The sequence below is a fragment of the Arvicanthis niloticus genome, chromosome 15 (genome assembly GCF_011762505.2).
Source record: "Arvicanthis niloticus isolate mArvNil1 chromosome 15, mArvNil1.pat.X, whole genome shotgun sequence".
In the NCBI taxonomy this organism is placed as follows: Eukaryota; Metazoa; Chordata; class Mammalia; order Rodentia; family Muridae; genus Arvicanthis; species Arvicanthis niloticus.
The window spans coordinates 5,651,759-5,667,680 of NC_047672.1; the positions used below are offsets into that span (position 1 = coordinate 5,651,759).

Genomic DNA, 15,922 nt, shown 5'->3' on the forward strand with positions numbered 1-15,922 from the left:
CTTAATTCTAGTATTGGACATAACTTCCCCTAATGTTTTGCTTTAGGTTAAAGTTGTGTGCATACTAGGTGCTCTATCACTGGCCATACTGTAGCCACAAAAGTTGATATTTCAATTTTGTTTAGACATTATTACATCTAGAACAGATGCTATTTAAAAGATACTAGGAGTCTGGCTTGTGTTATGGGAGATGTTCTTTCTTTATATTGATGAGTGGAATATTGGGATGGCTGGGAAAAAATAGAAATACTAGGGAATTTATTTAAATTGTATCTGTTCTGCTCAGTGGACAAGGAGTTGTCTACATTCTGTACATGCTTAGCTTGATCACCAGAGCCTATAATTTGGACACTTGGATTATCCAACATACAAGTTTTCAAACTAATTCTGCTTGCCAATTTGTGCTAGTATCTGAAATTAGAACTTGCTTATTTCATTCTCAGGAAAAGAGAGATTTACTGCCAAGATATTCTTACACCTAATGGTGTAGCCATTTTCTGCTTACGGGTAGGGTGTTTTGTTTTGTTTCTGTCTCTTTTTTTCGAGACAGGATGTAGCCGTGCCTAGCCTGGAGCTCAGTATGTAGGCTAGGTTGGTCTCAACTCACAGAAAGCTGTTGCTGGAATTAAAGGTGTGCTACTACCACAGCTAGCTGCTCATGTTATTAAAATTCTATACATTTCATAAGTACTCAGTATACATCCTTTTCATCTTTTAAGGTATCGAAAACAAGCACTTAAATGGCACCCGGACAAAAATCCTGAAAATAAAGAAGAAGCAGAGCGGAAATTCAAACAAGTAGCTGAGGCATATGAAGTGTTATCGGATGGTAAGTAAACTTGAGCTTGTGAAGGGCTCTGAGAGGGTACATCAGAACAGGGGGTTCTGGAGAGAAGACAACACAGACACAAAATTTGTTTGCTCTCAGCTAGACTACTTCCCCTTCCCCAAGGTTTTTATTTTCTTGTGGGCTTTGTCTAACCATGGGTGCTGAGGAGCTGTAGGCTGTAGACAGGGTTCTACTGTAGCAGGGTTTTGTTAATGGGGTTTTACTACTTCACAAGGAAAGGATGTTCCAATTTAGACTTTGACACACACACACCTACCCAACCACCCCACTTTGGAAATAGAGAATAGACATTAGATGCCTCTGTGGAGGTTTTTGGCAACTGGGTAAAGGGTTAACTGTCAGCTAGGGGCAGCCATCAAATTTGAGATGGTGGTAAAGGAAAGATTTTGCATGTACAAAGCTGGGAATAGTGCCAGAGACAGGAAAAGTAATACCCACATCATAAGCACTATCCTGCTGGGTGGCCTGGCATGAGTCAAGGCAGAAGCATTTAAAAGGTTAGGTACTGATTGACAGATCATAGGAAATAATAGGTCACTGTCTTTAAAAACCTATTTCTAAAAAGAACCTGACATAAAACTCAATGAGCCAGCTTATTGGCATACAACTCCTTGCATTATCAATATTCTTAAACATGTAACCTTCTTCCCAGTTTTAAAGGCAACCCTCACTTATTGAAGACATTGATAACTGAAATCTTGCAGATGTGGCAAGGTCTTAATACTGTTGGCTTTTGAGCTCTAGTTGTGGAGCCTGGGCTTCAGGGCTTATGTCACTGTTCTTACAAGGGTTCTTCTTAGTCAGGATGGGGTTGTTCTTCACTTTGTTTCCCCAGTTATAGAATACAGCATAAGATTCTGGGGGAAGACAGAAGGATGTGGCAGCTGGGCTATGGCTGTCCTAGAAGTGCCAAGGTAGCAAGCAGGGCTTGTGCACACCAGCATAGCACCTGTGAGCCAACTGAGTGGTCAGCTCAGCACATGCCGAGCCTGAGCCTGTCAGCAGGCTGGCTCCTTTTATAGTGTTTATCCACTTTGCAGTCTGCTAGGGCTCAGATCCACCCCTGGATCCACCCCTCCCTGGACTTCCTAGTAAGCATCTGCAGCAGTTACGAGTAAGTTTGCCAGTCCAGGAGACCTGCCTCCTTTTAAAGTCAAGGGTCTTCTAAATGGATAGAGATTTAAGATGGGAAGTAGTGACTGAATTTTGAGGGTTTGAGAGAACTTACTCACACTGATTGTTTTTTTCTCAAATTTAAAGCTAAAAAGCGGGACATCTATGACAAATATGGCAAAGAAGGATTAAATGGTGGTGGAGGAGGAGGTATGTCAATTTTCTTTTTGGGGACAAAAGGTTTTGAAAAGTTACAAATTTGTTGAGTTCTTAACGATTTGTACCTGATAGTCAATGGGGACTTGTCTTGAAAGTGGTGAGTTTGTGTAAATGAGGAGAAACAAACATTTACAGGAGCTGCCTGTTGGTCAGCATGGTGGTGCATGCTGAAAACCCTAGCCTGCCCGGGGGCTTTCAGATCACTCTACATGATTATCTGCCTCCTTAAAGGATTAAAAAGTAATTTAAAAAATCTGAACCAAAAGAAAATTGGACAGGAGCTTTGAGAGTTAAGGGCCAGCCTGCTTTTACATAGTGATTACCTTCTTTAATAAAAGGAGGCTTGGGGGAGAAAAGGAACCACACTTGTCAAGTTAGGAGATGCATGTGGAGGTGTTTGCTCTGATAAGACAAGTTTCCCATGTTTTCCGGAGTGACCCTGCCCGCTGTGTGAGGGTGGTGCTCTGCAGACGAGATGCCTCCTAGCACCGTGGTCCTTAGAATGCTTGCTGGGACCTAATGTTGTACCTGTGAGGAAATTGGTGGAGTGAATATTCTTGGCTTTCATAAGCCTTTATAACTAATGACAAAACCAGTGGACAGTGATTTAATTACGTTAAAGCAGCATTGTAGACAGAGACTGAAAAATTCGTAGGCCTTAGAGATCTGAGCACTTATGTGGTCAAATGCAATTAGTGATAAGGCTCTTGGGTTTTTAGAATTCCAGGTGTGTGGAATATGTTCTCTCTTAGACCATGAAATATATGGTAGTTTATGAACAAACAGTTGCTCTGAAATAAGAGAATTCATAAGCTAAACTCTTTACTGTGCTGTATAGGTGGAAGTCATTTTGACAGTCCATTTGAGTTTGGCTTCACATTCCGGAACCCAGATGATGTCTTCAGGGAATTTTTTGGTGGACGGGACCCATTTTCATTTGACTTCTTTGGTAAGTACCTACGTGGTCTGTCTTTGGTCTGGCCTAGTGAGGGCTGGTGGTACCCTTTGCATTCTATGTTTACGGACCAGTGGAGTCCTCAGACATTTCCTGCCAACCTTTTCAGAGCTCTTGGATTTGTAACTTCTGCGATAAAGATTTTAGGGTATTATTTCTCTCTTCCATGTGTTATTAGTCTATCCTAGTTAATTTGTTTTTGCTTGACAGTGAATCTATGGTTGGGGACAGGATAAGATGTTGGAAATCTGATGTTAATCTCTTTTAAACATTAATTTCTTGCTTTTGGTACTCAGGATTTGAAACCAGGATCTTGGATATACTGACATCTTTAGCGTCCACCTACCTCCACTCTGCAAGCTAGTTTATTAGTGAGTCTGAGAAATGCACTCAGCATCATAGATGCTGGTCCAGAACATGAGTTCCATAAACACGCGATTTCTAACTGTTGCTGTAGTCCACTTTAGAGTGTGAAGAAAGGATGCATCTAGAGCAAGGCAGATGGTATTGGGATAGATAGCAGCTGTTGGATTGTGGGGAAGTAGATTCGCCCATCTCTTGCCTTTCGTCTGCTGAATGACCGTGGATTCTTAGGGATCTTGTGCACAGGTGCAGACTTTTCCATGTCCTTGTCAGCTGTCACTTGGTTACTAGGAATCTTCCTTATGGCTGAGCATTGGTGAGCACTGGACATGGGAGGTCAGGGTTGAACGTGTTATTGCTGCCTCTTTTGTCCTGGTGCACTGAGAGGGAAACATATCCTGTGTGGCTGAAGAGACTTGAACATCACCAGCAAACCCCCAGGAGGAAAAAGAGACAATTGTGTCTACCAGTGATAGCAAAGGGAGACAGGTGGGATCCCTGCATGACATGTTGTCATGGGTATGAAGAGGAACAAGTCACGCTGGATCTGGTAGGTCTTGGGCTTTTCATGTTGTGATACTAAGTTCGTCTCAGTGGGTGTGTGTGTGGAGGGGAGGGAGAGGCAGAGACTGGTTTTTCCTTTAACCTGCCTCTCAGAAAGAGATATTTTATCTTGCCTTCTGGAGGGAAGGAAAACAGTGAATGTATCAGAGCATGCTCACTCATAGCTGAAATTAAATAGGAGAGGATTGGGATGGGCCAGCTTGTTTAATGTTTGCAGAAACATACAGAAAGCTCCCTCTAAACAGATGAGTAAGTGAGGCAAGTGACACGATTGTAGAGCATTTAAAGTCTCAGAGTAGGAGCGGTCCGTTAGCAGTAGACAGTCCAAACATGGCTCAGCAGGTAAAGGTACTTGAGGTCCTGAATTCGGTGGTTGAGTATTTGTATAGGAACACACAAATAAATAAATGTGTGGGAAAAAAAAGTGTTAAAAATTTAAAGATCTCTACCTATGGCCTCTACATATTTAAGATGAGCAAAAGTAATTTGTAGTAACATTTGTTGAATTCTCTAACTCTTAAGAAAACTAAGATACAGCTAGATGTGATCCTGTCTAGCTGAAGTACCAGCTCCGAGCTTCATGGCAGCCTACCCCACCTAGCAATAACCAAAATGGAGCAATGAAATTACTATTTTTTTAAAATTTTTTTTTCTTTAGAAATTAGTGTTTAGTAATTTATAGCTATGTTTGTTATGGGGCATCAGTGTTAAATGGAGTCTGTTCTGATGTCTTATCTGCTGGTAGATAGCTGAGTGAAAGACTTGTCTTCTCCAGTTTGGGAGATAATAAGATAAAGGAAGCCAACTTTGTTGTCTTTGAGGAGGTCAGGCATCTTGCCTAATTAGAGAAGGCAGTTAAAGCCTGTATTGTGGTGCACATGTCTGTAATGTAGAGTTTGGGAGATTGAGACAGAAGGATCCTGAGTTTGAGGTCAGTTAAGGATACACAGTGAATCATAAACAACAAAAACTTAAAAACTCCAAACTCTCACTTGAGGTGGGAGGGTAGATAGATGACATAGATATTTTGAGACTAGCTTGAGCTACTCTGAGAGACTGTTTAGATAGAAGACAAAAATTAAGGGCTGTGGATGTTGGTCAGTGATAGATGTTTACCTGTCTTGTACAAACTCTGGATTCTGTCCCTAGCACTGTCACAAGAAAAGAGGCCTGTGTTCCTTTTTAGTGAATTAATACTCAGTGCTTGTTTACCTTAAGAAAAAGAATCTGACACTCTTTGGACAGTTCTTTCTATGGAAGGTCTGTATTAGAGCTTTATATTAGAGATGTGCCTAAGTTAGTATCAGTAGTGCAGGAAAGAATGTAGCAGTCTTGCTAAGTCTGCTCCACCTCAGGTATGACTCACGTAGGCACTCCTTCCCTGCTTTGCCGACATAAGTGTGGCAGTGATAATTCTTTAATCCATTCTTGTAGGTCTTCTAGGGGACTTCCATTTTCAGGCAGTAAGGATTTTCGCACAGGAAAAGAAGTTGCTCCATGGCTACTACGTGTATGAGGTGACCGTGCAGCCTGCTGGTGGTATGTGGAGTGTAGACTGGGTCCTATGTGCAGGGCTGGGGGACTTAGTGTATGGTCAGCAGCATTCAGAGCCCTTGTTAATCTAGTCACAATGTCTATTGATTGTAGCCAGTTATTTTTCAGTTTAATGATTTTGTTTTAAAATGTAGTCCAGGCTGTCCCTGTATTTCTGGCCAGCCTTCCAAGTGCTGGGATTGCACAGTGTCCTCATATCCTATTGTAAGGTATTGTTGAGCTACACTGTATTTTTTTTTAAAAAAAAAAAAAAAAGCAGGTCTTTTTCCTTGGTGATGGGGTGGGGACCTTAGGGATCCTGAGAAGGGAGATGCTCTAGAATCCTGCAGGAGCTGAAACACCTTTCCCTGTGACTGGCAACTTTTCTAGGAAGGCCAGGATGTAGGCAGTTTTCACAAGGAGCTTAGTAGTGGAGGGGGGTGTATATGGAATATTGAGGTTAGCTAACCTTTACATTTGTGGATCTTACCCACAAATGAACCTTTGCTGAAATGTTGATTGAAGACAGGGTATGCATTAATTCAAATTAGGTTGATCTCTTTGTGTGTTTTACTGACCCAGGACATCATTACTTGTGTCCTGGTTCTGTAAACCTGGTAATATAAGACTGACAAATCCCTAGCAGTAGAGCTTTTGGTTCTAGTAGTTAAAACAGGAAGCATCTCTTTAGAGAATTGTGTGGATTCAACTCCACACTTTATTCTCATTCTCAGGAATGACCAAATTGCCTTGAAATTGTTGTTGGCAGAGGGTCTTTCCTTTCCCTTTACTGCTTAGTATGCTCTTTCTTCACAAAGACTTGTGAATCTGGAGAAGTATTTGGTAGTCCACTGGAAAAAGCCCATGGTATGGAGAACCTTGGAAACAATCTTGTGGGGGAGGGTAATTGTGTGGAGGGTACTTCTTCTGAGCCGTAAATTTAATGTAGTGAGTCAGTCATTTTACTCTCCAGGATTCGAGGAAGTGGCCAGTGAGGACTTGGAACCTAGTGAAGAACTAGACCATCCCTGTTTTGAGGAGTCAGTAGAAGACGCCCTGAGTGACGAGCACAGTGAGGTTTTGGATGTGATATCCAGTGAGGAGCTGGACCTTAGTGAAGATGAGTCAAGTGAAGGCTGTAGCTGGGGCCAGGGCGGACTTCTCAGTGAGGACCTGGACCTCGTCTCCAGCGAGGAGGAAGCCAGTCTCGGGGATGCGGAGGAGCTCAGCGAGGAGTATGAGGAGCTGCTGAGCGAGGAGGAGCACAGTGGGCCGGAACCCGAGGCGCTGCTTGTTCAACAATAAACAAAAAGGAATGGCCTGGGTCTCTGTTTTATAAGAAGGTTTATTTTATTTAAAGTTTATCTAGAATAAAAAGAATTGCTTCTATCACTCCCATGTTGTATTTGGTCAGATTACCAGAGTTGACTTGGAGACCAAGGAGGGGAAGGGTCCAGATGCTCAAGGCCAGTGCTTTGTTAGGGGGACTGAGCTAACAGCACAGGTAGCACTGGGGGTGCTGTAACAAAGTGATTTAAAGAACAGAAACTTCCCCAGAGTGCTGCAGCCAAGATAAAGGTAGCTAAGTCCCATTGGCCTGAGGCAGGTGTACTGTAGGCAACTTGGAACTGCTCAGAGGCCTCAGTGAGCCTTCAGTCATCTCTGTGCCACAGCAGCATCGCATCCTGTGACCAGTGGTGATCCTGGGTCCATAATTAATTCCCTTTGATGTTGATTAGTTCAGGGAGCTGGTAGTCAGAGCCAAGGATCCCCTAAGATGAGATGAGAGTCCAGCTCAGTAAGATTCTTAGTAGTTGCTTAGGTTTAAAGTTTAGTCTGTTCAGCGTAGAAGCTAGTAGTGCATTTAGAAGTAGGAAATCTTGAAAGTTGGGGATGTTTAGAAGAGTTGGAAGTTAGAAAAAAAATGTAATTTCAGAGATCAGAGTGGCGCCGACAAAACAGATGGCTTACTCTTGCATTGGATTGGTGACTACATCTCAGGCTTGGTCACATATGTCCTTATTTGCTTTAAGGACAAAGTACCATTTCTCTTCCCAGTGGGATTTGAAAGACAGTAACGGTTAAGATTTAAAAGTATGTAGAAACACATTATAGACTAGTTTCCAGTTAGTTAAAATGTTACATTTCATTGGGTTTTAGACTACAGCTTGCCTGCATCTTTCATTAGCTTCCTTGTTCGTTCTTTAAAAAAAAAAAAAAAAAAGATGGTAGATGCCACATTGAATTTAGAGAATGATACTTAACTGTGTTCTCAAAAACTTGAAGGAAGGAAGCTGGAGGCTACTTAGATTCCCCCTTCCTCTCAATATGATCTGGTTGATTGAAGATTGTTGATATATATTCATTTTTAAGATTTGTGTTTTATGTGCATGGATGTTTTGTCTGCATTTATGTCTGTGTCAGGGTGTCAAATCCCCTGGAACTGTTGTGAGCTGCCATGTGGGTTCTGGGAATTGAACCTTGGGTCCTCTGGAAGAACAGCAAGTGCTCTTAACAACTGAGCCATCTCTCCAGCCCCTGAAGACATATTTGTGAAGTTCTGAGGCTTGTGTGGTTTTTTTTTTTGCTGTAGACCCCACAGCATTAAGCAGTGCAGTGAGGTTTTCATTTACTCTCTAAGGTTTTTCTTCACTTCCTGTTCTCTATGCTCCCCTACCCTCCACATAAATGAAGAAAGAACACGAGTACCTTGCTTGGTTGCACAGTACAAAATTTGACTTTTTGAGACAGGGTCACTCCATGTAGTCCCACCTGGCCTGGACCTTGCTATGTAGATCCAGCTAGCCCCAACTTCTATTAGCCTGCCTTTCCCTCTTTCTCCTGTGTGAAGATTAAAGGGGTGTGCATCTCGTCTGGCTTAGTTCATTCTCTTTTATATTGTGTTCATTACAGTGGACAACTCACAGGTGAGCTCCACGTCCTTGGTGGGTCTATCCATGATGTTTCTTGGATAGAAAAAGTAGTTTAATGAACCCTAAGCTTCCTGGTGTGGGTTTAGGGAACAGTGGCAATGTATTGCTCTTTAATTTATCTTGTGCAAGGGGAAGCAGCAGGATCACATTGTGTGAGCACAGTTAGCACATAAGATAGAACGAAATACTGAATCGTCATCTTAGAACAGCAGAAAGCATCCCCTATCCTCCCAATAGAGCCATTGGATGTCTTAGCACGTTCCCTCTGGGGGGAAGTCTGTGATTGCTGTGTCTCCAGGGCTCCTCATGAAGTAGACTCATCACAAAATCACTTTACAAGTTGGAAGTGACACAATTGGTTTAACATACATGACACTGTTTAGTTGTCATCCTGAGTGCTGATCTGTGGCTCAGTATGGTGGTGGGCTGTGGTTTTCTGTTAATTCCAAGTAGTCATTTTCTGTTCTTGAAGTGTAAAAAGATACCATTTGAAAAATGGGAGTTGTAATGAGAGAACACTTTAAATTTTAGCTCTTAGGAGTGGAATTAGTCCTAGCACTGTATGTCTCCTTAGGATGTTTCTTTTTTTCCTTTTAAAATTATATGTTCATTGGTGTTTTGCCTGCATATATGTCTGTGAAAGTGTCAGATTCCCCTGGAATTGGAGTTAAGACGGTTGTGAGCTGCCATGTGGTCGCTGGGAATTGAACCTAAAGCCTCTGGAAGAGCAGTCAGTGCTTTTAACTGGTGAGCCATCTCTCCAGCCCTGGGTTTGCTTGTTTTTTTGTTTTTTGTTTTTTGTTTTTTGTTTTTTGTTTTTTGTTTTTTGTTTTTTTCTTTGAGAATTGGCTCCATCATGTGGTCTTGGCTAGTAGACAATTTGTATCAGTCCTTTTGTCTTAGGGCTAGGAATAGGGGACATGTGCTAAGTTTTGTGGGGAGGTAGGTCCCAATGACTTGCCCAGGTTGGCTTAGCTCTTAAGTGCTGAGATTTTAATTCTATTTTGTGTTGGTAATTTGGTTTTAAAGTCACTCAGAGTTTTTAGGTGTTAGGAATTCCCATGGTGTATTCTGCCTCCACTCCCCGCTTCCTGCTGTACTTTTCTGTTTTGGCTTTTGTATTTGGGAGGTGATAGGAAGGAGGGGTAGGAATCTGGAGTGTTTGGGCCGTGAACCATTAGTACACTCTACCTGTATGTGAGCCACGTTTAGTTTGCTGCTGGATCTCACATTAGCATTTCATCAGTCTTACACGTTTTCCTCCTTTAGGCTCTTTGTTACCTTTTATGTACCCAGTGTGGTTTTTCTCTCCTCTCTTCCTTTTTTCTTTCTACCACTTAGATATTTTTGTCAGTCCATGGAGTATTGGTTACATCAGTGTCAGAAAACAGGATTACACAAAGTTCCTCCTTAAAACATTTAAAATGTATGAGTGCATGCCTGGTGTTGGCAGAAGCCAGAAGAGGGAGTCTGATTCCCTGAGGCTAGAATTATGAATGGCTGTGAGTCACCTTGTATATGATAGGAATTGAACTCCCTGGATCCTCTGGAAGAGCAGCCACTACTTTTACCTGCTGAGCCTTCTCCAGCCCCTCTTAAAGTTTTGTTCAGTAAATTACAAGCAGGTGAGTGTATTGGCTGTAGGAGGTCAGAGGACATTTTGCAGTTTTCTCCATCTACTTTGATAGTCCCCAAGGATTACACTCTTGTCAGACGTATATACACACTGAGGCGTCTTAGCAGCCCTTGTTCTGTTTTCATTCCTTGAGACAGGGTCTTATGTAATAGCTCCACTGGCTTCAAAATTGTGATCTCATCACTTCCAGATTTCTATTATGAATGAATTTTAACTTTGTACATGAAATGTTATGTCTTGGTGATTCATGGGATGGAGCACATAGCCTAGCACATGTTAAGGAAGTGCTTCCACTGAGCCACACTAAAGTCCCCAAAGAATACAGGACAGTTAATAAGGAGAATTGCAGGTTACAACCCTTGAATCTAGTATAAATGACTTCGTTTATATTGATTTGGTATCCTTTACAAAACAACAGAAAACAGACCACTAAATAAAACTTAAGCATTTGCAATTAAAGACAAGGTTGGGACGGGCATAAGCTGGCTTAGCTGGTAGCAGCACCTGCTGTGCAAGCCTGAGCTATTGAGTCTCTACAGAGACAGTAAAGGTGGGTGGAGAGAACTCCTGTGGCCTCCATAAGCATGCTGTGTTAGTGCTCCCACTCCAGATTGTGTACACAGATACACTCTTAAAGATTTCTGAAAAGACAAAGGCCTGGTTAGTTTAAGATTAACTGTGGAGAATTTGTGTTTCATAATGATGTGGATTGTCCCCAGTTTGTGAATTATTACATAGTATGTTTTAGCTGCTTGTAATTGTCAAGATATGAGTGAGGGCCTTGGCTGGCTTCAAACTCAGCAATGTAGCTGAGGATGAACTTTAACATCTGATCATCCTGCCTCCTGCAACTGCTGGGTTTACAGGTGCCCAGCCATTTGAAATACAAACAAAACACAACAAAACAAAAACAAACAAACAAAAAACCTCCAAAACAAAACAAAACAAAACAAACTCTTACTATGTAGCCCTGATTGTCCTGGAACTCAGAGATTCCCCTTTCTCTGCCTCCTAAGTGCTAGTATTAAAGTACTATCACCGTACTAGCTTAATGATTCCTTTAGTTTGGGTATTATAATACAAGAATTGCTATTGGTGTTGCAGCAGTGGCATATGTACTTTGTTTATTGGCTGCTACTCAGAGCCTCTAATAGATGAAATGTCCAAAATTTTTTAAATTTTTTTTAAAAGCTTTATTTATTACACAGTGTTCTGCCTGCATATGTGCTTGCATGTCAGAAGAGGCCACCAGATGGTTGTGAGACACCATGTGGTTGCTGGGAATTGAACTCAGGACCTCTGGAGGAGCAGTCAGTGTTCTCAACCTCTGAGCCATCTCTCCAGCCTGTGTCCAAGTTTTATTTGTACAAAGTCTTTGTAGCTACTAGTAAATTTTACTTAGTCTTTTTTAAATGATGGGAGAACAGGAAAGAGTCTAAGGGAGAGATGTTAAGGGCTGGCCTGTACTAGAACACAGCAACACAGCATTCAGGTCAGACAGCTCATATAAGGTTCCCTTTTCTGGCACTATACCCAAATGAACAAACCTATACACATACTCTTAAAAATTTAAAAATAGATTCTAGGAAGAAAACATAAAATAGAATAAAACAGAATTCATAAAAGATGGCATCTCTCAGTCCCAGTTCAGACAGCTGTTTACCCCTGCCCTGTAGTTGCTGTAGAGTGGGTCATGTTGCTGAATACACAAGTTCCTTTCACCCAGCCACTGTCAGACCTTGGAAGAAGCCACCCAGGGCCACTGAGGTGGGGCCCTTAGGCAGAGCTGCCTGGTGAGCCTTGTACAGGAGAAACTTCTTGTCCATCTTGAGCCTCTCTTTCCCATCTCAGGCCTTCTAGAGCATGCCAAGCCTTCGATCTGGTCCCCGTGGTCTGCCCTGAAGATATCAGAGATGCCTGTTCTGGAACCTGGGCCTGCTAGGATGTTGAGTTCATCTGACTTTAAGCAGACCAGCCGGTTCTTGCTTTGTCTTTTCTCTTTTTTGTCATTTACGCATCTATGACAACTTCCTACATGCATTTATATTTGAAAGTATGTGGTATATGGTTCTTTATAGACTTTCTATTTCACTAGGGGAAATGAAAACACTAAGGTAAGTTTAAAAAGTATTAGTTATAAATATTATGTTAGCTGCTGTGCCCTCCCAGCCTTGAGCAGGCCTGAAAGACCTTGTTTACCATAATAGGACCTAGGTGGAGTTACCCTCCTTGGCTGCATGGACAACCTCCTACAGGAACTTAGAAGAATAGGTTGCCCGCCGAGCTTGCCTTGAGATGTAATCTGGCTGAAACAAGAATGGTTTGGTGGGGCTTTCTCCTTTTTTTTGAGACAGGGCTTCTCTGTGTAGCCCTGGCTGTCCTGGAACTCACTCTGTAGACCAGGCTGGCCTCGAACTCAGAAATCCGCCTGCCTCTGCCTCCCAAGTGCTGGGACTAAAGGTGTGTGTCACTACCGCCCGGCAGGGCTTTCTCCTTAAACAAAAGAGCTGAATATTAAGATTTGATCCTTGATCAGAAAACTTTGTCTTGGCTTCATGCTTCTCTCACCTCTTTGTCTCCCTTTTTCATTTCCAGCCCCACTTTCAGGTGAACCCAGTTTGTCTCTGGCTGCAGGCGGCGACAACCAATAAGGGAAAGTTATTGAGCATGCGCTCCAGAATGCTAGGAGCACTGTTGGGTGTTTGTGCCTAACAGACCCTTGTGTATCAAGGCATCTAACACATTTTCCTTCCTCTGTGGAAAAAAAGTTAAATATTTTCGTAACACATTTTTAAAAAATCTATTTCTAGAAGACCCATTTGAAGACTTTTTTGGAAACCGAAGAGGTCCCCGAGGAAATAGAAGCCGAGGTTCGGGCTCCTTTTTCTCTGCCTTCAGTGGATTTCCTTCTTTTGGAAGTGGATTTCCTGCTTTTGATACAGGTATTGAGGCTTTACATTTCATCTGTCTTTTAGCTAGTTTGACATTTGTATGGGACAGGGCAGGTAAGTTTCTCTTTGGAAATCTGTTTTCTGTTTTGAGAGTGGGTAAGTGTAGACAGATGTTGGTTTATATAGCCCCAAGTGAAGGTAATATCTGTAATCCTACCACACAGGATGCTAGGTTTGAGCCCAGTCAGGGTTTGTAAAGGCATCTTGCCAGAATAAAAGCCATGGCCACTAATTATGGGCGTTTGTGGGTATGAAATTGCCCCTTAATTAAGGTGCTCATAAGGTGTGGGCCAAATGTGACATACTCAGGGTTCTCAAAATCTGTATATGAGAAAGCAGGACATTATTTCCATCTTTAAAATAATTCTATTGTGTGTATGTTTGAACACAGGCATGCCACTGTGTGTGTTTAGAGGCCAGAGAAAAGTCTCTTATAGGTGGTTTTCTCCTTCAACATGGGTTCTAGGGATGGAACTAAGGTTTTAATGGCATGTGCCCCCCCCCCCCCCCCCCCGGAAAATAGTAGCTAATAGACCTATAACAGTGGTTTCTGGGTATGGCCTTGATGTTTGCTGTTATGTGTTGGCTCCACCCCCAATCCTTAAGTTTCACCCTATAAATTAGGATGGTCTTGAGATCACAGGGATCCCCCTGCCTCCTCATCCCACATGCTTGGATTAACTTAGAGATATGTGCCACACCAGGACCGTGGCATGTCGAGGTAGCTTTTTGGGAGAAAAAAAAAATGAAAAATACATGTATTTGTGCATGTTTGTATGCACAAGCACTTGGTAGGGGTCACCTGGCATGCACAGAGATGGAGAGGACTTCTCCCTTTCTCTTTCTACCATGTGGGTAGAGTATCATTCAGGCTTGAACTAGTTATGTACCTTACCCACGTCTTCAGCTCACTTGCCTCCCTTTGAGGCCTACACATTTGGACTTCAGTAATTTTTGTGTGAATTTTAAAATATGTAGCTTTTAACTGTCCTTTTCTGTTTCTTTATAGGCTTTACTCCATTTGGTTCACTAGGTCATGGGGGTCTCACTTCATTCTCTTCAGCATCGTTTGGCGGCAGTGGAATGGGCAACTTCAAATCAATATCAACTTCAACTAAGATAGTTAATGGCAAAAAAATCACTACAAAGAGGTATTTTTAAATTAATTTATACATTTACTTTCGAGGCAGCAAACTCAGACCAGGAACTCACCTAGACCAGGTTGGCCTCAAATTCAAGAGATCCACCTGCCTTTGCCTCCAGTGCATTAAATGCTTAGTTAGGATCTTGAATTTCTTGATTCTTCTGCTTCCTGAGATTACAGTATTGTAGTCACACCCTTTGTGAAACCATTATTGTGTTGAGGTTTGAAGTGCAGGATCTTACTCATTCTAGGCAAGTTCCCTACAAACTGAGATATCACCATATTATCACCAGCATCATTGTTGTTGTTTCTCAAAGTTTGTATTTGTTTGAGAGATGGCAGACCTAGATGACATTGAACCCTTAGCCCTACTCCTGTCTTCCTAGTGAGGGTCAACAGGACTAAAGTATTGCACATCACATGTAGCTTAGTATTTTGTTCTTAGTATTTCATATGCACGCACAGCTCGCAGGGCTGAAGTATCAACTGTATGCTTAATTTCTAAATCAGCTAAAGCTTTTTGCTTTCAGTATTTGCTTAATTTTTTCTTTGATACATGCCAGTGTGTGTTCATTTATAATGCGCTTCCCTGGCATTGCCAGTGTCAGGAACCCTCATGGCAGAGTTGGGCTGAGGCCACTTAGCCACACTCCAGCCCCAGCCTTACTCTCCCTGGTTAGCAGCATCTCCCGTATCTTATAGAGTCCAAACTTTTTAGGAAAAACTCTTAAGCTTAGTTTTCCTGTGTCTGTTATGTAAATTCTCAAATATTATAAAAAATTTTTTTTTGTAGTTCTAAGGACTCAGCCCAGGACCCTAAGTTTGCTAGGAAAACTCTTGCTATACATCCTGATTGAACAGAGGTGTCTAAATGGGTCATTTCTTACAGAATTGTGGAGAACGGTCAAGAAAGAGTAGAAGTTGAAGAAGACGGGCAGTTAAAGTCCTTGACGATAAATGGTAAGGAGCACCTGCTGCGCTTGGATAACAAGTAATTCAACGCACGTGTTTAACAGAAATGCTAAACCATAGCAAGCACCATGTGAGGAATAACAGGAACTTTTTTTTTGAAGATTTCAAACGAACTCGACTTTCTGTATAACTGTACCTAATCTAAAGTATTTATAAAACAGCTCATCGGAGCCCCCATTTGTCAGATTTCTGAGTTTGTTGTTGGGACCACAAAACATAGGACCTTGCTTCCTTTTTTCTTTTTCTTTTTTTTTTTTTGTCTTTAAAATTGTTGTAATCTCTGTATGCACTTTGCTTTAAACAAAACGTAATCTGGGGTGAGCCCTATGACTGAGTAGTGCTAGGACGAGATTGTTTTTAACACCAGCATGGAGCTGCTTCCCATCGTGTTGAATTGTGAGTGAGTAGTGTCAGCCTGCTGTGAAGTTAACATTGCCAGGTGAATCTTCTACAGAAATATTTCAATTTTATTTTCAGTATTTAGTGATGAAAGCTATTACTGCATCAATGGTAATACATTTCTGGTTTAGTGTAAATTAAGGATGTTTTCTAGTTGTGCATGGATGTTGGCAATCTTGTCAGTTTGACTATTGTTTAAATATGTAATGTTAAGCTTAGGTTAAAAAAAGCTGGTAATTTGGGTTTTTGTCATTTGCTTAAAAAAAAAAAAAGAAAATAAATGCGAATGT

At 41.8% G+C, this 15,922-nt stretch overlaps 1 protein-coding gene across 3 annotated transcripts in view; it reads left to right on the forward strand.

Annotated features, from left to right (window-relative positions):
- Nucleotides 1-15,922, forward strand: part of Dnajb6 (DnaJ heat shock protein family (Hsp40) member B6) — a 75,007-nt gene that overhangs the window by 16,074 nt on the left and 43,011 nt on the right. For all 3 annotated transcript variants that reach the window (XM_034518998.2, XM_076913293.1, XM_034518999.2), the window contains exons 3-8: nucleotides 720-829; nucleotides 2,111-2,173; nucleotides 3,021-3,131; nucleotides 12,977-13,108; nucleotides 14,127-14,268; nucleotides 15,151-15,221. In XM_034518998.2, coding sequence (XP_034374889.1) covers nucleotides 720-829; nucleotides 2,111-2,173; nucleotides 3,021-3,131; nucleotides 12,977-13,108; nucleotides 14,127-14,268; nucleotides 15,151-15,221 — 629 coding nt within the window. The remainder of the gene's footprint in view (nucleotides 1-719; nucleotides 830-2,110; nucleotides 2,174-3,020; nucleotides 3,132-12,976; nucleotides 13,109-14,126; nucleotides 14,269-15,150; nucleotides 15,222-15,922) is intronic.